Below are 25,606 nucleotides of genomic sequence, written 5' to 3' on the forward strand. Positions count from 1 at the left end.
GTGGAACTGCCTCCTGTTCAACTAGAATATGGGCCTTTGGGCTGTTCTTAATGCAAATACATTGGTTTTCTGAGAGCCCTGGTGTTTAGGAAGCTCAGATGGGCTTTTCGTGTTTTTGTGCAACTGAGCATACTGGCCCAAATTCATCTCTGATGTAATTGCAGTGAGACCACTGCTTCAGCAGGGATGACTTTGACCTTCTGTGCTTAATGTTTTGCTCTATATGTGGAAATCGCTGTTCAAGCAACATAACACTATTTCCTGCTGCTGTTTTATGTATGTTTACATACAGCTACTAGTGACTTTGCTTTCCTATACTCCCTGGGGGTAGCTAGTGCTGCAGGGCTGTTCTGAGGGCTCCTGCCTCCCAAGTCGATTCCAGCTGTGCAATGTCCGCCACCAGTTGTTCCATTAGCAGCAGCAGCATCTTACACAGCCTGCGGCCTGGATGCAGCACAAGCTCAGGAGAGGAGCCAATCCGGGCCACAGATGCCACGAGCCCCATTTGGGCCCTGTTCAGAAGAGCCAGAATGAGGCACGTGAGACCTGTCAGCTCGATTGGCTCACATGGGCCAGGCGTGGCCCTCCCCTCCTAAGGCAACCCTGGAAGAATGCACCAGAGGTCGGGAGGCAGGTGGTGAGTGAGGAGCCACTGCATGCCCCTAAGGTGGAGAGATGTATGGAAGCTTCATGCATACACCCTGTGAAGACTCCTGTATGCACGCACGCTCCCTGCTTTAATATATCAACGCAGACCGTAAAGATCCTTGTGTGTATGCCCAGTGGGGCTAATGAGGCAAAAGCAGGCAAAGAAAACTCACTGCTAGAGTGGGAGAACTTAAGCGGTTTTAGGTTAAAACAAAAAAGTGTTGTGTAGTTTTTGTGTGAAATACTTGTTTTTTGTTACTTGTTACCTTGTCTGCATTATTGTAACCTTAACAGGATCCATCAAACTACCCTAGGGAATCTATGATTTTAGGTATTTAAAATGGTTAGCTCTAGCGTTTGGCCTGCTGTCCTCTGGCGGGCCCTTCCTGGAGATTGGTTTGAGGCAGTATGTACAATAACATAAAAAAAGCAATGTTGCTACATGGAAGCATTATGCATCGGTAAGCCAGGCCCTCTGTGAACGTCTAATGAGCGTTATCGAATCCTGTTCCTCCTACATTATTTCAGTGTTGACAATCACTCCGCTGTCCATCGAGCACAAGGCCTATCAATAAGTACCTCGCCTGAGGCTGGGTAGGGGTTATTGTAAACGTGCTGCAAACATGCTGCGTGGCCAGACGGTTGTGCCGCAGGCCACGGGAGTTTGCAGGGCCGCAGGCGCAAGGGGGCGCCCGCGCACGCCGGAAAACTACAGCTCCCAGCAGCGGCTCGGCGGACGGCGCCTGCCCGGCGTCCCACGTGACACGGTCTCCGGCCGCCGTCCGTCACGTGCGCAAGGAGAGGCGGTTCTCGGCGGCCCGGTCAGCTGACCCCTGCCCGGTCCAGCTCTGGTCGGCAAGATGGCTGCTTACCTGCAGTGGCGCCGCTTCGTGTTCTTTGACAGGGAGACGGTGAAGGAGCCGGCCGGGCCCGACGGGGGCGGAGCCGGCGGAGCGAAGCCCTTCGCCCTTCCGCCGGGCATCACCGTCTGCGACTCGGGCAGAGGCAGCCTGGTTTTTGGGGATATCCTTGCCCGGGGCTCCCTCAGGAGGACGCCGTCTGGCGACCTCCCCCACCTTGGAGGTTAGCGCGGGCAGTGAAGCAGGGATTCCCCCGCCCCCTTTTAATGCTAGCGGGTAGGAGAGAGGTTGGGCGCCTTTCCCCCTCTTTGGGCGCCAGTGCGGCGGGATGAGATTTAGGAGTGGCCAAGGCCTTTCCCCTTTGGGCGTCAGAGGGAAATGCACAGATTGAGCCACCTGCCGCTGCTGCCAACCGATGGGGAAGGCCAGTGAGATCGCGCCATCCAGGGTCGGCAGCTTCGTGACAAGGTTGCTCCCCGTGCCTGGCTGGTGGTGTAATGTTCAAATATTTGCATGTCTGCTTCACGTCACTAAATTGTCCCCCACTAATCTCAGCCCACGGGTCCAGGGCTGGGTGAGCTGTGTGGCCTGAACTCCCACTTACTCCTAGAGGAGAGGGCTTCTGAGTGGGGCTGAGACACACTGATGGTGTGGAGTGGAAGAAACTTGCTCTCCCACCACCTGTGCGTTGCCTGTTTTGTGAAGAAATGAAATGGAAAGTGTGTGAGTGATGTATAATGCAGTCAAACTTCAGAATATTTCTCCTTTATAGAAAGAGAGTTTTGGGTAGTTAACTGGGGTATGGTAAGCACTCACTGAAACCGCAAGGTGTGGTTTTGCTGACATATTGTGTGTTTTTGGAATCGCTCAGGCTTTAGGAAGTGTGGTCCATTTTCTTTGTTGCATGATGCACGTGAAGACACTTGTGAATGTGTTCTGCGTGGCTGAGAATCACTGCTGGTAAGAACTAGAAAGTTTTGCCTAGTGTACTCTATTTCATCTATGTACTAGAAACAAGGTGACCACCCTCATCTTGAAATACGCTATGGGTTCTATATAGCAAGGTTCTGAAAGCCTCCCGTGAGGCGCTTCTCATTGGGAGTCGTCAAAAGTGTTTAGTACCTCGCAGCACTGGGCCCTAAACTAAAGTAGGACGTCTGTTAGGTGTGCGCCGAGCTGTTGTTTTGTTTTTCAGTTGCCCTTTGGCATATAGAAAACGTCTGCCTCTTCCAACTCCAGGTCACCTGCACGTTAAAATGTTCACTAAATGTTTTGTTGCCCTGCGATCGCTTCAGTGACTGGAACAATAGCTAGTATAAGTATATTTGGCCAGCTGTCAATAAATAAGGGTAGCTTAAGAAGGGTTTGGTTGTGATATGTGTGGTTTCATTTTGTTTTCTCTGAGTACCTTGACTATCCTCTACATATGGAGGGTCAGATCTGGTTCTTGCCACGCTCCCTTCAGCTGAGCAGTTTCCAGGCTTACAAGCTGAGGGTGACTCACCTGTACCAGCTGAAGCAGCACAGCATCTTGGTTTCTGTTGGTGAAGATGAAGAAGGCATTAACCCGCTGGTAAGTGAAATGACAAAGAGGACATGAGCTCATCTTGTGTGCTTTTCTGAGGAAGAACAATGTATTGGGATTAGTTTGGGAATGTCTTTGGTGTAAAAACAGTGTGTTAAATTCTCACCCTATGGGCTTAAAAGGGACCAGGTTGTGGCCCCAATATACCTTAAGACCATATCTACTCACATTCTGTCTGTGTTGTTTGCAGGTTAAAGTCTGGAACTTAGAGAAACGAGATGGTGGGAATCCTCTTTGCACAAGGATTTTCCCAGCAATACCGGGTAACAAACCTACAGTTGTGTCCTGCATAACTGTCCATGAGACTCTTAACTTCATGGCTATCGGTAAGTGAAAAGCCAAACGCCTCCTGAAGGTGCCGAACAAACTCTGAAGTTAATATGATGGAATGAAAATGGATTGGTCCTACAGAAGGCAGCGTAGAGCGTTCTGACATTTTCACGTCACATGCTTTTCACCCTAAAGAGAATGAACCTGACGCTAGTTGAGAATGCCAGTAATTACTTGCAAAAGTTTGGCAAATCTTGATTTTTACCATAATTTTTACCATAAAACAAGATTTAATGTTCTATTGAGGTTTAAAAGTTAGGTACATACTCTTTATCTATATTGCAAGAAAGGAAAGAACAAAAACAAAAAGGACACTCGGGTAATTTTGACCCCAAATTGAGATTTTGTTCAGGCGGAGGAGAATGGGTTTTGCAATATGGTAATACCAGGCTATAAAATATATAGGAAAGATAAAGAACGTAACACTGGTGGGGGAGTTGCATTGTATGTTAAAGAAACCATAGTCAAATAAGGTGCCAATCTGAAATGAAACAAACTGTACCATAGACTCACTATGGATAGAAATTGCATGCTCGGCCGGATTTATACCTTCCGCGCCCTACGGCACAGCATCTTCAGCGCCGCCGCCCTCTCCTCACCCCCGCCTACAGCTGATGTTTGTGTTTTTTGTAATTTTAAATATGTATTTTTTTGTTATTGTATTGAATAAATGTGATTAAAACAATCACATTGGTAGCAGGTAAGTGCTACTTTACTGCACATGTTTCCTTCCTTGACTTTTGCTTCGCAAACACGCTAGTGATAGCCTCACAGTCCATATCTTTTTAAAAGTTATCCTTCAGTAGTTAAAAGGGTCCAGGCTTCTGACCCTCGGGAGCACCAGGCTAAGGGCTTTAGACCCGGAGGGAGTGCTGGGGCTGAAATCCCGCAGTTCTTTTCCCGGCTTCAGCCCCGGAGGGCAGGGTGCTGGGGCTTGGGGCTTTAGCTACGAGGGGAGCGCTGGTTTCAGCCCCGGCGTGACCCTCCCCTGCTGAAACTGGGAGCGGGGCTGTACGAGCTCTGGCGCCCCCGCCCCCCAGGCAGAAGGCGGGAACGGAGCCTTGGGGCTGAAGCCCCAGCACTCCCCTGAGATCTAAAGGCCTGAGCCCTGGTGCTCCCAAGGGTCAGAAGCCCTGATACCCCCAGAGCCCTGACTCCCCGCTACCTGCAGTCCCAACCCCACTCGGTGTCTGAAGTCTGTACGGTCTTGTTCAGAGTTACGGACAACCTCCATTCCCGAGGTGTCCGTAACGCTGAGGTTCTACTGTATCATTGGGTTGTCTATCATTTTTAAAATAAGCTTACGCTAACCACTTTTAACCACATATGTACAAACTTTTTAACTTTTAACCCACCTTTAACTTTTACATGACCCTAGAACGCCAGTGCCCCTAGGCACGTGCCTAATTGGAAATCTGGTCCCGGTTGCATGCTTGACTAAAAAAAGGTATAGCAGTAGGCATAGGTTACCAACCACCTGACCGGGATGGTGACAGCGATTCTGAAATGATAAGGTTGGCTGGAGAGAGGCTCTAGAAGCAGAAAGCGCAGTTATAATGGGTGATTTCAGCTTGCCTTATGACGACTGGGTGAATGTCACGTTGTGGCGTGACGCAGAGATAAAATTTTGAGACGGCATGAGTGACTGCTTCTTGGAGCAGCTAGTTCTGGAACCCACAAGGGGCAGATGAGCACGATTTGTTGGGGGAAGAATCAGCACGGCTTTTTGTAAAGGAAAGTCGCGCCTCACCAACTTATTTGGATTCTTTGAGGGTGTCAACAATCACTTGGACAAAGGTGATCCAGTGGATATAGCGTACTAGGACTTTCAGGAAGCCTTTGACGAGGTCCATCACCAAAGGCTCTTATGCAGGCTAAATAGTCATGGGATAAGAGAGAAGGTCTTCTCGTGGATCAGTAACTTGTCCAGAGACTTGCTCTAAAAATGTGACTTTTGACCAACTGGTTTCCTTCCGTTTTACAATGTTGACTTTTATAGTGCTAATTATGTACATGAGGCGCACTGTGTGCTTTAAAACAACTGTTACACAAAACTGGTTCCAGCGAGTCAGGCATCTGTTGTAGCAAAGCAAAACAAAAAAGAGCAATAGGAGAAAATAAACCATAAAGAAAGCGTCCGTGTAAGAAACGGACTTTCTCAAACAGGAGAGCTTTGCACTGGGCCAGGAGATGGCCGTGAAGAAGTCCTGGTAGACCCTACTCAGGAAAGGAGTTTGATACATGTGTCCGTGAAGTGAGAAGACCGTGGGACCGCCCCGGTACGCATATCTGTCTGGGAAACAACAAGGAGGATCCAGCTGACTGCAGCTGCCTTGGACTTAATACTAGTCAATGTTTGGAAAGTGCCATAGACATAAACAGTTTAGTCCTTTTCCTTCAACAGGCTTTGCAGATGGAAGCGTTGTGCTTACAAAAGGGGACATCACACGAGACCGACACAGTAAGACCCAGATCTTACATGAAGGCAATTACCCAGTCACTGGCCTTGCCTTCCGCCAGTCTGGGAAAATCACCCACCTTTTTGTTGTCACCACGGAGAACATCCAGGTAAGATATTGGCTTGACAAAGCTGTAATGGAGGTCAGACTCTGGCCCACTGATTGTAACGGCGCCTGGTTATTTATCACCAATCTGCCGTTCGATGTAATCTCTAAAAAATCATATTTCCTTCACAGTCCTATATGCTGTCGGTGAAAGATTATCCTCGTCTGGAGCTGGACACGCATGGTTGCGGTTTACGCTGCTCCACGCTCAGCGACCCCTCCCAGGACCTCCAGTTCATTGTGGCAGGAAACGAATGTGTGTATCTGTACCAGCCAGATGAGCGTGGCCCCTGCTTTGCCTTTGAGGGACAGAAGTTGATCGTTCACTGGTATCGGGGATACCTCGTCATCGTTTCCAAGGACCGGAAGAGCTCTCCAAAGTAAGACTCCGGGAAGCAGATGAGACCATTTTACATGTATTCACTGTGCAGTTTTTGTTCTTTGCAGCTCTCCTGGCGCTTTGTTGTGCAAGGCTGTTGTGACACAGATCCCCATTGCTCTCAGCTGGCAGAGGGCTCGCTGGTCTGTAACAGCAACTCCTAACAGGCCTGTCGCTTTCATAGTATTCATTCAGAAAGAGTACCAGTTGCGGGTTTTAAATGGTTATGATTATCCTCGTAAATGTAGGTACGGCTGCTGTGTAAGGAGTTATGTGTATATCCACTGGAAATGTGTTCTGATAGTTTGTATCAAGGTGTTAATCCCCAGCAGCGGTGAAGAACTGATTTCCTGCCAGAACAAAGAGATCTGTCCGTCCGTCTGTTGACACGTATTGTCTCATTCGCCATCCCCAGTCTGAGCTAAATGCAGAGGAAGAATTGTGAGATTTAACAGGAAGAGCAGAACAGCAAGGGGCTCAGAACCTTTTCCAGGGATGCACTTCAGCGATTTACTAGACTGTATCTGGGGACAAGGAAACCATCCTGAATTCCTCTGCCTAGGAGGTAATCGGGTGGTGCGATTACATTCATGAAAATAGGGTCTCAATCAGGTTTGGCTGAAAACCCTGCAAAAAGGCTTTGGGTAAGATAATCTTATTTGGACAGAAGGTCAGACAGTTCAGGTTAGTGTCTAGGAATGGTGTTACAATTTTGTTTGATAGGTAACCCTTCTGTTTCCATTATCCTTACTCACTATCTCATAAATCTTGATCTTTGATGATAAACTTATGATTGTTTTCACTCTAAGTGGAACTCAGTGCTGTAGTATTGTACGGGATGCTGCTCCTGAGCAGAATCATTCAAGATGATGTGTACGCTGTTGCCTTAGGGGACAGCAAACCTCTTATTACTGTGAGTGTTCAGTGATTAAGGAGCTGAACGCTACAGGGGAAGGCTTCAAAGGGATTTCGGAACTGGAGTGCACCTGTCGTTAACCTGCAAGGCAAAGTAAGGGGTGACATAGCCCAGAGGAGATGGTTTGGGGGCTAACAGGCTGGAAGTGTCAGGGAGCTGACACCCAGTTAAGCAGCAGCAAATCTCTCTCTAGCTGGAGGCTGAGTGGGTAACAAGGTGACTCTCAGTCCTGGGCACCCCGAGAATCGTCCCAGGTGTTGACTGACATTACTGTGGCATGTGATTAGTATTAGAGCTCTGGCAAAAGCTGCTATGGATTGATCTGAATCTACAGAATCCAGTCATTGCTCCTGGGATAGCGGTATGCACCACCCTCCAGAGCCAGTGGGATCTGTCACCACCCTTTTATAACTCAGATATGATTTCTCCCATCTAGTATGTGGACTAACAACGTACGACATACTCGCATGGTTGTTCAGGGGTTTGTATCCCGGCTCTAAGTGTGTTAAGGAGACGCTATTGAGAATGTGACTCAGAAATCCAAGAGCATGTGTGTTAAACTCTTGCTCTTTCTTCTGGTATCCAGATCAGAGTTTGCTGGGAGCGACCCGCAGAACTCCGACAAGCAAATCTTGAATGTCTACGACCTATGTAACAAGTTCATCGCGTACAGCTCGGTCTTCGATGACGTGGTGGATGTCTTAGCAGAGTGGGGGTCTCTCTACGTGCTGACTAGAGATGGGAAGATCCATGCGCTTCAGGAGAGGGATACGCAGACCAAACTTGAGGCAAGCCACCTTCTTAATCTGCGTTTTATGGCTTCAGAATTGTAAAAGCTCCACAGATGAGAGGTTGAGAAGACAGCACTTTGGACAAGTGAGTTATATGTCGGCAGTGTCGTTGTTGCCTTGTTGCTCCCAGAATATTGGCGAGAGAAGGTGGGTGAGGGACCAGTAGAAGATGCGACTTCACTGACCTTGTCTGTAAGTGAGTTATATATCAGATGAGCTAACAGCTTCTCTGCACAGCCAAGTCATTGTAGACAACTTAGTCTCTTATGCAGATCTGTAGAGGGCTTTCGACAGCATTGAGTGGAAGGAACACCTAGCCTTGCGGGCACTTATGACATTTACCTGATGAGGAGCGTAGCAAGTGAAATATGTCACTGTCTAGAGCAGAGGGTCAAACACCTTGTTCCCTGTGATGGATTTATTTCAGATGTGGCAGAATCTAAGATTTTTATTTAAAAAAAAAAAAAAATCTAGTCCTTGTGGCTGTGAAGGAAACTTCTTCAAATGTGAATCAACAAGAATGCCTCAGTTCATAATCTTCCTGAATCTGCAGACAGTCTGAGACACAGTAGCTTTGAGAGGTGTGAACTCTCTCATTAATCTCAGTGGAGTATTCATTTTTAAGCCTTATAATGGACACTTGAATGTAAGCATTAATTATGTAATTGATGACCAGTTGGTGAGTGGTATGGGGAAGGAGATGGGAATTGCTGCTAAGAAGGAAATGCAGAGGGAAGAGAGGAGGAAATATCTGAAGACCGAGTTGAGGGACGGAAACAGAGAAAGGAGGATAAGGCGGGAAGAGAAACAAAGGGCAGAAATAACGGTGTACCTGAAGGGAAGCAGATTTTCCTGTTGCATGAGTCTGAATGTGATAATAAGGGACTGAACAAATAATTACTGACAGTTCTGTTATTAAAAGCCAGATTCTACTACTGATCTCTGTGGTAACCTGCCATTGATCTCAGTAGAAGGTCTGTGCATCGAGGAGAGCGTGTTGTCCTGAACACGTTCTTTGGCCTGTGGACTGTAATTGAAAATTAAATTTGGGCCTTGCCACAGAATGAATTTGACATCTCCTTCCAGAGATTTAACTTTTCTGGTTTGTGAGTCTTGAGGAGACGGCCGTATGTGGTGTAGGGAAAGGAGGCACAGGGACAGAGAGGGTTAAACATAAGAGTGACCATACTGGGTGAGACCAGTGGTCCATCAGGTGCATTATCCTGTCTTCTGACAGTGGCCAGTGGTAGATGCGTCAGAGGGAATGAACAGATTAGGGCAGTTACTGAATGATTCAACCCCTGTCATCCAGTCCCAGCTTCTTGCAGTTAGATGTTTAGGGACATACAATGTTGCATCCCTGACCATCTTGGCCAATAGCCATTGATGGACTTATCCTCCATGAACTTATCTAATTCCTATTAGAAACCATTTGTTGTTTTGGCCTTGACTGCATCCCCTGACACGTTTACGAGTTCCACAGGTAAACTATGCAGTTTTTGAGGAAGTATTTACCTTTCTTTTAAATCTGTTGCCTGTTAATTTCATCGGGTGACCCCTGGGTCTTGTGTTATGTGAAGTGGTAAATAAATCTTCCTTATTTACTCTCTTGACACCATTCATGATTTTATAGACCTCAGCATATCCCCACTTCATCATTTACTTTCTACGTTGAATGACAGTCCCAGTCTTTTTAATCTCTACTCATATTAAAGCTGTTGCATTCCCCTAATCGTTGTTCCCCTTCTCTGTATTTTTTTGAGTTCTAATATATCTTTTTTGAGATGTGGCAACCAGAATTGTATGCAGTATTCAAGATGTGGGCATACCATGGATTTATCGTGTCATTATGGTATTTTCTCTTATTATGTATCCCTTTCCAAATGGTTCCTTACATTCTGTTAGCCATTTTGACGACTGCTGCAATGGATGTTTTCAGAAAACTTTCCATGATGATTCCGAGATCTATCTTGAGTGGTAACAGCTAATTTAGACCCATCATTTTGTATGTGTAGTTGAGATATGTTTTCCAGTGTGCATTATTTTGCATTTATTGGCATTGAATTTCATCTGCCATTTTGTTGCCCAGTCACCCAGTTTTGAGAGATCCCTTTGTAACTCTTCAGTGTCAGCTCTGGACTTAACTGTCTTGAGTAACTTTATACCATCAGCAAACTTTGCCACCTCACTGTTCATGGCCTTATGAATATGTGGAACAGTATAGGTTCCAATACAGATCCTTGATGTAACCCACCGTTTACCTTTTTCTGCTGTGAAAACGAACCATTTATTCCTCACCTTTGTTTTCTGTTCTTTCATCAGTTACTGATCCACAAGAGGACCTTCCCTCTTATCCCATGACTGCCTACACTGCTAAAAGCCTTTGGTGAGGGACATGGTCAAAGGCTTTCTCAAAGTCCAAGTACACTGTATCCACTCAATCACCCGTGTCCACATATTTGTCGACCCCTACAAAGAATTCTAATAGATTGGTCAAACGTGATTGCTCTTTACAAAAGCAGTGTTAACTCTTTTCCAACAAATTGTGTTCATGTGCGTATCAGATAATCCTTTTGTTTACTACGGTTTCACCCAATTTACCTAATATTGAAGTTAGGCTTACCGGCCTGTAATTGCCAGGATCACCTCTAGGGATGTAAATACAGTTTAAAACATTTACTCTAATAATTTAAAGTATTGAAATTATGTCGGGATGAAAGGGAGAGGAGCTGGGGTCTTTGGGGCTGCCTGGCTGGGGCTCCTGCAGGCTGGCTGCCGCTTACTGGTTAACCATTTAACCTTTTACATCCCTAATCACCTCTAGAGCCTTTTTTTTAAAAATCTGCATTATATTAGCTACCTTCCAGTCATCTGGTACAGAGGCTGATTTAAGCAATAGATTACATACTACACTTAGGAGTTCTGAAATTTCATATTTGAATTCCTGTAGAACTCTTGGATGAATACCATCTGGACCTGACAATTTATTACTGTTTAATTTATCAGTTTGTTCCAAACCCTTGTCCACTGACACCACAATCTGGGCCAGTTGCTCATATTTGTATGGCTCATGTGTGGCCCTCTGCAGTGAAGAGGGATGCGAAGAATTCACTGATCTCCTCCTCAATGGCTTTGTCTTCTTCAAGTGTTCCTTTAGCACCTTATTCATTCAGGGGCCTCACTGGTGGTTTGGCAGGCTTCCTGCTTCTGATGTACTTTAAAAAAATTGACTGTTAGTTTTGTGTCTCTTGCTAGCTGCTAATTAGGCCTGCCAAATTATACTTTTATACTGGATTTGCCAGAGTTTGTTCTTTTCTGTTTTCCTCAGTAGGATTTGACTTCCAATTTTTGAAGGATTCCTTTTTGTCTCTAACTGCCTTTTTCATTCTGTTCCGTCATGGTGGCATTTATTTGCTCCTGTTACTGGTTTATTTTTTCCTTTGGGATATACATTTAGTTTGAATGTCTAATATGGTGGTTTTTAAAAAGTTTCTGTGCACTCGCAGGCTTTTCACTCTTGTGATTGTTCCTTTTAACTTCCATTTAACTAGCTTCCTCATTTTTGTGTAGTTCCCCTTTTTGAAGTTAAATGCTACTGTGGTGGGCTTCTTTTGTATTTCCTCCCTACAAGGATGTTAAATTTATTTACACTATGGTCACTATTACTGAGTGGTTCAGTTATATTCACCTCTTGAACCAGATCCTATGCTCCGCTTAGGACTAAGCCAAGAATTACCTCTTTACCTTGTAGGTGCCAGGACTAGCTGCCTCAAGAAGCAGTCACTAATGGTGTCTAGAAACTTTATTTCTGCATCCCTTCTGGGGTGACATGCACCCAGTCAATATGGGAATATTTGAAACCCCCCATTATTATTGAGTTTTCTATTTTTATAGCCTCTCTAATCTCCCTGAGCATTTCACAGTTACCGTTGTCAACATTCTGGTCAGGTGGTCGGTAGTACATTCCTACTGTTGCACTCTTATTCCAGCATGGCATTTCTATCCATAGAGATTCTGTGGTACAGTTTGGTTCATTTAAGGTTTTTACTATATTTGATTCTGTGCTTTCTTTTATATATAGTGCCACTACCCCACCAGCACAACCTACTCTGTCATTCCCATGTGTTTTGTATCCTGATGTTACTGTCCCATTGATTGTCATCATTCCACCAAGTTTCTGTGATGCCTGTTACATCAATATTCTCACTTAACAACAGGCACCAAGTTCACCCATCTTAGCGTTTACGCTTTTTGCATTTGTACGCAAGCACCTATAACATTTGTCAGTGTTTACTTGTCTGTCTTCATGTGATGTGATCAAATGGGAATCTTTTTCTATTGACTGTTTCTCTTCAGGTGTATAACCATACACCTGCTAAAATGAACACTGTTCATGGTACTTGGGAGTAAAGCGAGCCAACTATGAAAACTAAAGATTGTACATATTTTAATAATTGTAATCTGTGAACATATGACTCTTGAGAATCCTAGATTAAGGTAGCAATAGGTCCCAAATGATTGACGTTGAAACCAAATTAGTTAATGCTCTGAAGGTACGGTTTTGTGTAAGGGTTGAGTATTTTTATTAACCCTGCTGTCAGTCAAAGATTTCAACACAAGTGGTTTTCCACTGGGCTGAGACCGCTTCTGAGCTTAGAGATAAGAATGAGCGTTTAACCCTGCCCATTAGTACATGAGGCCTTATTTAATATCAGTCTAATTAAAAAAATCAAATGTACTTTACAAGGAGCTGTTTTATAGAAAGGGAAACTGAAGAAGAGTGGTTAAATTATTGTTCAAAGTTACAAGGCAAATCGAGGGCCAAGTTCTGGATAAAACCTAGGTCTCTTGGCTCGCTGCCCTTTGTCAATTCACATAGCTTGTGGTAGTTGTAAAGAAATTGTGCTCCATTGCCTTGAGGATGGGTGATAGAGCTGGAGTCTCTGCTTTGTACGAAGCCACATGGTGTGTCCCTCTCCCACGAAAGAATATCTTGGTGAAAATGATCATTGTTCACCTGTGAAAATAGCCACCTTGTGACTGTTCTGTTGGGTAATGCATTAGCTGCCATACACAGATCTGGGGGTATAACAGGTAGCAAAGGGCTTGAGCGGGTGTCACTGAGGGAGAGACGGTTTCCTTCTGCCATCCTTTCTTCCTAGTGATTCAGCACAATTTTTTTTTCCGTACAGAAGCTGGACAGCTCTGCTGAGGCAGCTCCTGCAGCTGAATTTCGTTCTCTGCAGAACTGGTAACCTCCATTCCTAAGTGCTGGTCACACCCATCCCTGCTTTCTGAAGGCCTTTCCTTCCCAATATCGTAGTGCAGCACATACTGTAGCATGCCTGTCACCTCTTATCTGTGTGTCCATGCTACGCCAGAAGGGTCTGGGTCACAAACGGAACAGCCCTTCTCTCTAGCACATGGTCTGGCACACATTGTGCTAGGCAGCTGAGGCAATAACGTCCCTCCTCTCCTCTTTCCCAGTTCAAGGAGCGTCTTCTTCTCTTTCACATAACAGGCATTGGGGTTGGAAAAGTCCATAGCAATGGAGAACAAGACACTGAGGAGCACTCAGGTAAAGGAACAGACTTTGCATTCGTCAGGGCTTAGATTGTTCATGGTAATTGTATATCTCGTAATAAAATAATGTGTATATCTCAGCTCTGCAAATCTGTCGGGATAATTTAATAGGTCAGGCTTAAAATCTACTCACCTTCCCTTTACAGTTTTAAGGGGGTGGGAGAAAACAAAAATCAAACAATATTACTTTCCCATTTTTAGAAAACAATTACAAGTAAAAGGTACCTAAGGTTGTGGTCTCTGCACTGTTTGTCTTAGTTGAAATATAGTGCTTAAATCAAAAGGAGAGGGTGAGAGAGTAAAGGGATTATACCACTTATCCCTCTAATTCTGCCATTTACTGAATAGATCAGTCCTAGCTGGGTATTAATTAAGTTAAAAGTTTGATCATTTTGTAAAGACTTCCATAAATATGCAGATATAAGTTAATGTTTGCACAGCATTTTGAAAGTGAAAAGTTCTATATAAGGACTAAGTGTTTTTCTTAATGACTTTTTGTGAATAGCTGAACATTTATGAACTTAATAATACAACACATATGATTTCCAATCCTGCAAACGCTTACTACAAAAGTCAATAGGACTGTTCACAGTAGTGTGTGCTATGTCTGCTAGTGCTCACAGAATTGAGCTCTAGGGTCCAATACTGCAAGACAGTGAGTGCCTTCTGGGAGTGCTGCACATTTCCCAACAGGAGTTTATACTCTTTGCAAACCTTCTCGTGTGTTAGTTTAAATATTTGATATTTTGCTCAGTTTAGGAAGATGCGGTTGCCACTTGGGGAACACATTTAGCTGCGGTGGAATGAGCTTTCAGTTGGCAGACAGCACTGGAAAGAAAACCTGCACAATTATGGATTTGGGGGATTTGCTTTAATTTTTAAAATATGTGAAACACATTGTTCATAGGATGAAAATGGCCTGAAAAACAGAGTTATCCGAGTGGGCACCAGGAAGAGTCAGGTGAGTTTTTGCTTATTGTATTAGCTTCTTTTCTGGTATGGCCATATTGCTGAGTCTCTGTTCAATGGGGACAGTTGTGACTTGAGAACCCTATAGCTGCATCTCCTAAAAGCAGAAAATCTGGGTGGCTGATTTTAACTTTAAAAATATGATGTACAGCAGTTACCCTCTGGAAATAAGTGTGTATCTCTGTTATTTATAGATTAAACCCAAATGAAGTCCAGCATCTATCAGGTTTCCTGTTCAATAGGGAAGTGTTGTCTAGTGGTCAGAGTGAAAGACTAGGAATCAGTATTCCCTTGTTCTGTTCCCGTCTCTACCACTGACACGGTGTGATTTATGGCAAGTCTCTTAGGGCCACATCTTCAAAAAAGTGGCTTCTAGATTTTGGGTGCCCAGGTCTTACGTACCGAGCACCTGATTTTCAGAGGTGCTGAGTTTTCTTACCTCAAGTCACTAGAAGGTGCAGATGGAAATTGGGATCCAGATGTTTCAAGTTTGGGCACCCAAAGTAGTGGACGCTCTTGAAAATTTAGCTCTTTATTTAACTGTGCTGCCATTTTCTCATCTGTAAAATGGGGACAATTTGTGGATACTTCACAGAAAGTCTGGGGCATGAGGCTTCATTCATTCATATTAGTAAAGCACCTTAAGATCCTTGTATTAAGCACAAAGTATTATTAGATGGAAATAAATTTACTTATATTTGTTTATGCAGATGAGCTATCTTTCTCAAACCAAAAGCCCAAGTCCTCCTCAGACCCTAGACTGGAGTAACGATATCTTTGCGAAAGAGTGACTTCTATGAATTAGAAATAACTATTCTGTCATCAGAGTTGCACTGTAATAGGCCTCCTTGTTGGCAGTCCCCGTAGGAAGGCCCGAGATTCAATGGGCCGTGAGACTGAGCTCTCCTACAGGGGATCCCTCCATGTTGGGGCTGAGGCATGGTTTTTACAGCTATGTGGGACAAGCTTGCCTTGATGCCACCTGGACTGTATCTATTTTGAATAAACAGAACTTTAGTCCCAATGGCTGTCAGTTGGCACATTCCATCAGCACCAAGCTCATGGAGTAGCTCAAGAAACAAGGAGGTGATTGCACTCCTCTTTCAGTAGAATCCCTTTGTGTCTTCATTTTGCTATATCCAATAACCAAATATCTTATATGGAGGCAAAACTTCGGGTGCGTTGATGCTCACAAAGGCCTGGGAGGGAGGATATAGGATATCTTGCTATCTAGCTGCAGCTGGGAAGAGCAAGTTTGCAAAGAGAGATAAATGTGTCTTGGGCCTTTGTTTTGAGATAATCTTGCCTACTCTGGAAGTTAGGCGCAGGCATGGCTCTGTACTTTGCGGGAGGCTAGAAGATGACACAGATGGGCATTGAAGGGTGGGACGTTGCATTTCTCCTCCGTGTGTGATCTCCTAATCTATTGTTAAGAATTATCATTATCAACACTTTGCACTTATAGCACCTGTGCCTTTCACCCAGAATCTCACAGCACGTTACAAAGGGGAAGTTTGTTGGACTCATTTTACGCATGTGGAAACCCATGACTTGCCCAGGGCCACTCAGAGCATCAGTAGCAGAGAAAGATTAGAAACTAGGCTTCCTGGTTCATCTTCAGCTGTGACTACTAGACTACATTGCCTCTCACAAGGTCAGGATCTATGGAGGGATCCTCTGCCTTCTGCTTGAGTAGGATAGTGGTGGTGGACTGGACTATTTTATGTGATCCTCCCCCTTCCAGAGTGTAAATTAAATGTGTCCCATCTACAGGTACCAGGGCCTTTTGCAGCCTCCAAACCCTGCGGTTTGCTCTGTCTGTTCTCCTTTTGCACAACTTTCGGACATACCTCTGCTCATATAGATCACAATTCCTGCAGACAAATCTTAATCTTGGCTCCTTGCAGAATCACGCAGCAATACTAAAGTTTAGCATTCATAAAAAGCACACAGCAGATATGCTGCATTTTAGCTCATCACTCATTGAGGTGGGAATCACCAGGCTATTTAGTCTGCTTTCTTATAACAATGGGTGCCCCTTACTGCAAGACCTATTCTCTAGCACTGTGCACAATGCTCAGTCTGACTCACTTTAAAAATTACAAAGGCACATCATTGTGTTTCTTTAGTTCCATTCACCCAGTGATGGCACTTCACAGATAGGTGGGTAAGTACTGTCTCCACTTTAAAGATAATGTCACTGAGGCACAAAGAGCTGAAATGACTGGCCACAGAACATAGCAGGTCAGTGGGAGAGCTGAAAATAGAACTTCCAGTCCCCTGTTTAAACCACTACTTCTAACTGAAGACATTTTGTCTGCTATGTCTTTACAGTGCTCTAATTCTGACCCTACCACTGACTCACTTTCTGACCAGAGGGCAGGTCACTCCAACTCTGTTTTTGTTTCTCCATCTGTAAAGCAGGGATGGTAATACTTTCTTCAGCTGGGTGTTGTGATCATTATGCAGGGGTAGGGTTTGTTTTTCTGTAGCACTATGCTAAGACTTCTATTTATTTCCATTAATGCTTGTGTTTTGGAAGCTTTGGTGGGTGCATTTGACAATGTCTAAGAATAGAAAAGCTTCTTTTGGCTGATGTACTGAACGCATGCCATCTCACAATGGACTTTGCCTTCTGTTTTTAAACTGCAGCTGGCCCGGATTCAGACAGACAGTGTAGTGGAAATGCTTCGCAAGCGATACCTCAGCCTTCATTTTGAGATTGGTAAGTGTTCAAATGCTGCTCAGAGGCAAGGAGCAGCTGGAGTGGGATGGTTTGATGCGTAACGACATCCTGCATCAGCTATGAGAAAGGGACCGAGAGACTTTTCCCATTGGACCATATGAACTAGAACCATAAACTCACTGAACATTAAATCTCACCAAATGAGGGTAAATCTGTCCTCATCATCGTATCCACTCATTATACTCCACACCTGAACATAGCCATTATATGAACAACATACCCCCATATCTCAATGTCTGTACTTTGACCCGTTAACCTTTTACCCCCAATCGGGCATATTGCAGATTATGTATTCCTTACGCCACCCAATCCTAAACCGAATTTCACACCCCTTGATAATCTGTACCTTATTCCCTGATAACCAGAAACTTCTATGCTTAAACTCTGTACCGTTTTCTTTTTATTTTAACATCATCTTAATAAAATTATTAAATCTGTTATGCAAGAAGCCCTTGGCCCAAGGAAGAGAGATTGCAGCGTTTGCATAAGTGGAGAATCCAGATCAGTTCCATCCAGTTAGGCTCACGTGACTGAGCAAGAGATGCTAATGTCTGCAGAGCAAGGAGAGGATGGATTCCATGTACCGCTGAGCATTGAGTTCCTGAGTTTCTATACAGATTATGATACTGTCACTCCATAGAGTAACCATGTATTAGTCTAGCTCCAAGCCAGATGCACCGTATGTCCATGTTCAAGTGCATAAGTAAAAAATTATATCAACCAGACAGGGCGCAGTCAGGACCCCAATGCTACATTGGTTGGACGGCTGCTGAGCACCTGCCTAGTAGCAGGAGTGAGGCCAGAGAAGGTGCTCAAAGCAAAGTGTCTTGTTAGTGTGATGAGGATCCTGCTTAAAACTACTGTCCTTAGATACACTCTCATGGCCTTCCCTTTTCTTACTCTGTGCTCTTGGGAATAAGGCAGCACACTTCCAGGAGACCTAATCTTTACTCCTGCTTAGTGCAGAGTACTCCTAGAATATTCCTGCTACATGGAGCCTGCATTCACACCTGCACTACAATGCAGCAGCCATGTACCCTTTTGCTGCATACCACGCAGAGACTTACAGAGTCTGGGCCTATCTGATCTCTCTGTATTGCTGCTCTTAAAAAGCTCTCTCTTTGAACAGTTGCCATGTCAACAACTGGAGACAAGATCCTGGACACGGCTCTTTCCAAGGTAAATGACCTCTTCCTCCTTTGAATTGAGTGAGACTATATGTGACTACGTTGGTAATATGCTTCATGTTCCTCCCTCCCTATTTAGATTGGAGAGAAGAGCCTCTTTACCAAGGAGTTGGAAAATGCACTGGAAAGAAATGAGTAAGAGCTCTGATCCTTTCTCTTGCTTACCGCAGGCCATGGAATGGCCCAGGCAGTGCTGCAGATTCTGTCTGCATCTGAAATCAAGACAAACATTCACACCCTAGTGGCTTGTTTGTAATTCAAACTTCTTTTAGAACATTTTGGAGAATGATAGGCTTGTGAAATGTGCTATCCATAGTCTGTCTCCTTCCCTGACTGTTTTAGTTGCGCTTACGTGGCTGAAAGAAAAAATGTGTCATGTCAATCAGTAATGACATGACAAGTCATGGGTCACGTCAATCAGTTGGTTGAACCAATGCCCTGCAACCTGTGGTATTTTTAGAGCAACAGTATTATTTGTTACATACACATCGTTGAGTGGTCACATACAGTTTGAATACAGAAATTTCAGTAGATGCCTCAGATTCAGAGCTGGGCATTAAACAGTCTCCAAAGCCTCCCGCCTGTTAATTGTACTCACTGCCAACAGTGCAGGAGAACTGGAAGCATTAGGATTAAGGCTCTTTTTGGGGTAACTTATTTCTGTGGGAAACCTTGGTTCAGATGTCAGTTGTGACTGAGGGAGATTGCTGTTTTTTACCTCATGTTACAGCTAGGGTATGGGATGCACATGGATCGAGGGACTTGTCTCAATTTGGATTAAAATTAAAGATTCCCCTTTGAGTCCTTGTCATCTAAGGGCCTGATCTAACTCTCACTGAAGTCAGTGGAAAGACTCCCAGTGAGTTCAGGCTGCAAGGATTCAAGCCCTTTTTTGATGGCCATGTCAGTGGAATGAAGTGATGCAGGCAGCTTGAGCTCTGGGTTGCTGCCTACTGAAAAATAGTTATTTAAATCTGACTGGGATATCTGATCCCACTGAGCTCTGTGTACTGCAAGGTTGATGGGTGTCTGTGCAATGTGCGTATAGGTCTTCAGCACCCACACCAGGCTCTTCAAATCATTTTGCAAATATTTATGATGTAGCAGCCCCGGGAGATATATATCATAATGTTACAGATGGAAAAACTGAGGCACAGAGAGATGAAGAGACTTGTCTAAAGTTGCACAGTGAATCAGTAGAAGAACTGGGAATAGAACCCAAGATTCCTGATTTCCAGCCCCCCTTTCTACACTAAAGCCCAGTGTGGAAATTTTATTTCTCAGATCATCTGCAGGTGCCCCATGGGCTCCTTCACTCACACCATGCTCTGACTTTTCTCTCCTCTAACTTGTAGAGTTGACCTGGTTGTTCACTCCTTGAAGGACCTGCCAACTTCGCTCCCGCCTGGCTTCACCATTGGGGCCATCTGCAAGTAAGAGTGCCTTGAGAGGCCTGACTTCCTGAGGGGTTTTAAAATCCCCAGAGGGACCATTTTTACTGTTGGCATCCTGTGTGATGAGTTTGGTCAGTCTCAATCTATTTCCCATTGTGTAGGTAACTGTACTGCACAATTTGCCACTGTGCTTGTCATCTTGTTTCCTGCCTCAGAAGAGAGAGAGAGAGCCCAAATTCCATGGGCTATGAAGGCTGAACCCCTCTCTCCCTTCCTTAAAGAAGGGTTGGGTGGGCTCCAGGTCAGATTTAATCATGTCGACAGAAGGTGGTGCCTGTGGGAAGCTTGCCCTTCCGCTGCCTGTGCTGTGCCTACTCTGTGGATGAGTAGATAACTGACTGTCCAGAATTGTCAAACCAGCACCTTCACCAGCTCTAGATTAATTAGAAGGAAAAATGGAAAAAGGAAAAGAAAGTGCTCCTTGTAAAAAGAAAAGGAGTACTTGTGGCACCTTAGAGACTAACCAATTTATTTGAGCATGAGCTTTCGTGAGCTACAGCTCACTTGCATCTGATGAAGTGAGCTGTAGCTCACAAAAGCTCATGCTCAAATAAATTGGTTAGTCTCTAAGGTGCCACAAGTACTCCTTTTCTTTTTGCGAATACAGACTAACACGGCTGTTACTCTGAAACCTGCTCCTTGTAGTGGATTAAAGATAAGGAAGTTAGAGGCACCTCCACTAAGGACCATGAGCAGAACTGTTTCCATTTAGCCACATCCTATGGAATAATGTCTTGTCTACACTGTATCCCTTTGCAGAAGGGAAAATCCCCATGATGCTGTCGTTTTTCATCCCAAGAACTATGGGAAAACCCTCAACAGCCTTCCTGAAAAGAGGTGAGTGGATGGGAGAGGTGTTGTTGAACAAATGGAGTGATGAAAAGGGATAGGCTTAGACTTCTCAACACCAAAACCGCTTGCTCTTCATTATTCTTTGTGAACTCCCTGTGTTAATACATTTAACATCCAGACTCTGATCTGTCCCTTGCCCTTTGCACAGATGAAGAGGTGTTTTCAGTGTGGTGTGGTGGTGGTGGTGGTGTGTTTTTTTCATTTAAGTTAAAGTGAACCATTTGTAGGAATTAGCAATAAAGGAATAAAAACTTAATAAGAATCCCAGAACCATAATTATCACTATGGCCTGGGAAAGAATTACTGCTGTTGAATAAATGAGCGAGACATGACCTCTCATCTCTCCAGTCATCCTTTGAGATCTGACATTTTCTAAATCCTCCACAAGCCCCAAAATGAATTCTTAGCGCTAAATATCTTCAAAGCACCGTGCACACTAAAATCCTCCTCCCTTTCCTGACTGACACAGCGGCCATTCAGCTTTATTCTATCTCCACCGAGTTCAAGGGACTTAAAGCAGGGATGAACTTGGCCCAGTGTTTTTGTGACCCACACCACAGCCAACTCCCTCTCCTCCTTGGTCTTGTGGCTTTTCCTGTTGCATTCACTTAATCCACCCTGATGGTAACACAATTCAGCAGGAGCAGATTTTTCTGTCCACACTTCATGACTCAGACTAAGGACTAGTCTACTCTAGAATCGCTACTGCAGTGTAGGTCTACCGACGTAGCCGTGCCACTGTAGCGCTCCTAGTGCAGATAGTCTATGCCGACGGGAGAGAGCTCTCCCGTCGGCATGATTACTCCACTTTCCCAAGCGGCAGTGGTTATGTCGGTGGGAGAGTGTCTCCCATTGACACAGCGCTGTCCACGCCGGTGCTTAGGTTGCTGTAACTCACATCGCTCAGTAGGGTGGCCTTTTCACAGCCCTGAGTGACTTAAGTTAAACCAATATAAGCACTAGTGTGTACGAGCCCTGAGATGGGGGGGCAAGTTCCAGAAATTACTTACTTTCAGTCCCTCTCCTTTCTCTTTGGGGATGTCTGTGTTGAAATTACCCAGATGACAGTAATCTTAATTAAAACACAGAAAATAGAAATAAAACAAAAGAAATTGTTTGCTTCACAGATGTATATTTGCACTTCTCACAACCTCAAGTAGAGATGGCTTGTCATCTTTTTTATGGGATAAAAAGAAAAGTGAGTAGCATACATCCCTTGAAAATAGTCTTCTCTCTGGTCAGACTGGCAGTCCCCCTTGCTGTCCAGAGAACTCTCCCACTGCACTCTCCAGGACTTGTTTATCAGACCTCACCTTGCACACCCAGGCATGTGTTCTGTGATCCAGGACTGATGTCCCTGCTTTCCAAACCATTTTATTCCATTTATCTGAAGAGAAAATAAGGCTTGGGGATTGCTACATTCTGTAGATGGTGGCCCACTGAGGATTCAGAGATCCTTAACAAGGCATAATGGCTGCTTTGCAAAGGCTTAACAACCTACCACAGAGACTGTGTTTCGCAGACCAGGTAGTCTGGTTACATCTAGATTTAGTCAGGCCTCATGTTAAATCTCTCAGTTTTTCCTTCTGCCATTATGAATGTTGGATAGATCCCCAAATGCTCTGTGACTAGTTTAAAAAGGTAGTGTGTGTTTCCCTGGAAGCTCCTAACCTGTCCCCAGCTAAAGGTGAGTGAATGAATCTAATTGTTTAATTGTTTCTTTGCTTCCTCTGAAGCGTGATTGGAACCAGTTCACTTCGGCGAGCAGCTCAGCTCAAACGGCGGTTCCCTCAGCTGGAATTCAGGGATATTGTATCCTTTCCTGGCAGAGTGCGGGAGTGGTATCTCAATGAATAACAGTTGGCTTTTCTCTAGCACTTTGGTGCTATGATTAGAACCCAGGCTTCCTGTCCTCTGCTCAAACTAACTTCATGCTGCCTTCCTAAACTACTGTGAGAGAGGAGTTTACTCTCCCTGGCCCATTCAATCCCTGTATTTTCTGCTGAGAAAGGGCCCAATATTAGTCTATCATCTGAGAGGCAGATACACTTCACAAGAGGAATTGGCATAAGACACACAACTCATTCCAATTCAGTCACTAATGGCTTGGGTGGGATTCAGACCAGCAGTGAAAGGCTCTGTTGTCCCAGTCTCTGTCCCTTTAACTTATTTTTTAATTAGGCACAATTATTTGTCAGCTGCTGACATGTTTAGTGCTACATGAGACATGTCCACAGTCCCAGCCCCAAAGAGCCAGTGTCCAAATGATTACTTTACAACTACAGCAAAATTCCATTCTTTTCTTACAGTAATGGTTGCCACCATCTGAACAAGTTTTCCAGGATAGTTCCTCAACTCAGTTATGCAAGAGACACATAGCTGGAGTTGCGTAGCATAGGTCGACTTACCACGGTAGTGTAGACAGCCTCAGAGAAGGAAGTTCTGTAGTTGATCTATGTTTGATCCAGAAGTCTGACCTGCTTGTGTATGACGCTGCATACCCCATCCCCTATGGGGAGTAACTGCTGTTGCTCTGGGACAAGAGATAAGGAAGGAAAGGCCCAAGCAGAGAGGAAGGGAGCAGGCTGACGAGCTGCAGGAGTGACAGTCCTTGGTGATTACAGCAGTAGCAGCCTCCAGTGGCTGAGTTAAGATCTGCAAGCAAAGTGTCCCAATTTGGAGATTTCAGAGTAGCAGCCGTGTTGGTCTGTATTTGCAAAAAGAAAAGGAGTACTTCTGGCACCTTAGAGACTAACCAATTTATTTGAGCGTAAGCTTTCGTGAGCTTGCATCCGATGAAGTGAGCTGTAGCTCACAAAAGCTTACGCTCAAATAAATTGGTTAGTCTCTGAGGTGCCACAGATACTCCTTTTCAATTTGGAGATTGTTGTTTCTGTGCTTCTCACTTAACCCTTTATGTAGAGAGGAAATTTAAACACCCGCTTGAAAAAGCTGGATGAAAAGGACAACTTCAGTGCCATAATTCTGGCTGCTGCTGGACTGAGGAGGATGGGCTGGGAGAATCGTATTGGTCAGGTGAGGAGAAGCATAGTGGGAAATTCCATTCACTTCCAGACCCTTAACCCATTCCCCTTCAGGAACCTTAGCTGCCCCATCATGGACGAGCATAACATCTGCTCTGAATCCATATATGCATTATCTTGAGATTAGGCTGCATTGGAGTGAAGGTTCCACCCACTGCAGTTCCCTTCCAAAGACACATTCAGCACACTTCTTTCCACGTGTCAATAACATTTGTCCATCTGAAAACTTCAGAGCCCTTTATAGTGCCCAAATCCTTCATGAACAGGCACTTTAAAAACATCGATAATTCTGATAAAACATTACAACCTCCAATGAAATAAGTACCATTATACCCATTTTATGGATGGGAAAATTGAGGCACAGGGCTGGGGCATGACCATCCCTAGGTAGTATAGAGTTGGGAATAGAACCCAAGAGTTGTTACTTCCCAGTTCCTTGCTATAACCATTGTACTGCACTTCCTTTATGGAAAATAATTTCAGTCTCATCCTAAATTGCTGCTCTTTGGAGCTTTTTAAATAAAAATTTTGCATAATCTTGGGTTTAGCATTACAACATATTAACTAATCTTTGCTTTTTCTCCAGATATTAAACCCTGAAGATTGCCTTTATGCTGTTGGGCAGGTATGCTATGAAAAGCCAGCTGAGTAGCCGATTGCTGTGTAACAACCAAACATTTCAACTGTGTTTTCAACTCTGCACCTTTTCTGGCTGCTGTTCTATATGCATGCTACATTTGGGAAGTGTACTGCAGTTGTTAATTAAAGGCTAGCACCTCATCACTGTTATAAGTGATCATTCTACTCTTGAGACATGGCCTTTCAAGAGCATACTAATGCAATTAGGAGTCAGCATCTATATAGAACAAGCTGATAAGAATCAGTCTGAAGCTGTGATCCTGCAGTTCACTTGTTTAGTAATGTTCAGCTTTTTCTTTCTGGTCTCATCTTGTTGCCATGTATATATGCATATGTTATAGCAATGACATTTGTGTGTGTGTAGGGGGTAGAGCATGACAGTGGAAATGCCTCTAAGTCATGCAGGTTCATTGGTTTGGGACGAATAGAGTGCAGACTAGAGATGCATGAAGACTGGGGACAGTGTTTCTCTCTTCCTTCAGGGTGCCTTAGCAGTAGAGGTCCGAGCTAGAGACGAAGAGATATTGGATATGGTATCCGCCTTGCATGATGCGGAAACGGTGCTGTGCTGCATTGCCGAGAGAGCCTTTATGAGACACTTGGTAGGTTTGGTACCATCACTTTTCTGTCCAATTCCTCCCTAGGAGAAGTAGTAAATGCTCATGTAGTATTGTTAAATCAACACCATGGTATCAGAAACCTCCTAGTTTTCATTACCACAACTGCTAAATACAGACTAGATTCAAGTGTCTGTTCACTGGTTATTCTTCTGTACATGGCTGAATGACAGCTGAGTCTGTGTTCTACAGGCTTTTCAAAAGGTCCTGACGTGGTGGGTCACATAGGAACCTTGACATCAACTTTTACCTGTTTGCTGTGCTTTCTGTTTCAGGAGGGTGGATGTAGCGTTCCTGTAGCAGTCAGTACCATGCTGAAAGACTCCCAGGTAAGAAGAACTTAATGTATTTTATTTGAGTTCATCACTGAACATTTTTCCAACATGCACTTTTTCCCTGCCACCTGAAAATAGTTCCAGCAAGCATACTTGGCAGCTGAGGA

General features: G+C 44.5%; 1 protein-coding gene across 6 annotated transcripts in view; it reads left to right on the forward strand.

The window, feature by feature from the left end:
- The first annotated feature begins 1,446 nt into the window (after positions 1-1,446).
- LOC140901580 (porphobilinogen deaminase) overlaps positions 1,447-25,606 on the forward strand; it is a 29,722-nt gene continuing 5,562 nt past the window's right edge. The window contains exons 1-18 of one of the 6 annotated variants that reach the window (XM_073320664.2): positions 1,447-1,671; positions 2,933-3,081; positions 3,284-3,419; positions 5,828-5,991; positions 6,120-6,367; positions 7,869-8,070; positions 13,595-13,651; positions 14,564-14,617; positions 17,278-17,350; positions 18,501-18,550; positions 18,638-18,693; positions 19,914-19,991; positions 20,772-20,849; positions 22,601-22,676; positions 23,787-23,900; positions 24,495-24,533; positions 25,030-25,149; positions 25,440-25,493. In XM_073320664.2, coding sequence (XP_073176765.1) covers positions 1,509-1,671; positions 2,933-3,081; positions 3,284-3,419; positions 5,828-5,991; positions 6,120-6,367; positions 7,869-8,070; positions 13,595-13,651; positions 14,564-14,617; positions 17,278-17,350; positions 18,501-18,550; positions 18,638-18,693; positions 19,914-19,991; positions 20,772-20,849; positions 22,601-22,676; positions 23,787-23,900; positions 24,495-24,533; positions 25,030-25,149; positions 25,440-25,493 — 1,911 coding nt within the window. In that variant the 5' untranslated portion in view covers positions 1,447-1,508. Of the gene's footprint in view, positions 1,672-2,932; positions 3,082-3,283; positions 3,420-5,827; positions 5,992-6,119; positions 6,368-7,868; positions 8,159-13,560; positions 13,652-14,563; positions 14,618-15,524; positions 16,280-17,277; positions 17,351-18,500; positions 18,551-18,637; positions 18,694-19,913; positions 19,992-20,771; positions 20,850-22,600; positions 22,677-23,786; positions 23,901-24,494; positions 24,534-25,029; positions 25,150-25,439; positions 25,494-25,606 lie in introns of those variants that run through there. The other 5 variants (XM_073320662.2, XM_073320663.2, XM_073320665.1 and 2 more) reach the window with 5 other exon arrangements.

This window comes from Lepidochelys kempii, chromosome 22, assembly GCF_965140285.1.
Source record: "Lepidochelys kempii isolate rLepKem1 chromosome 22, rLepKem1.hap1, whole genome shotgun sequence".
Taxonomy (NCBI): Eukaryota; Metazoa; Chordata; order Testudines; family Cheloniidae; genus Lepidochelys; species Lepidochelys kempii.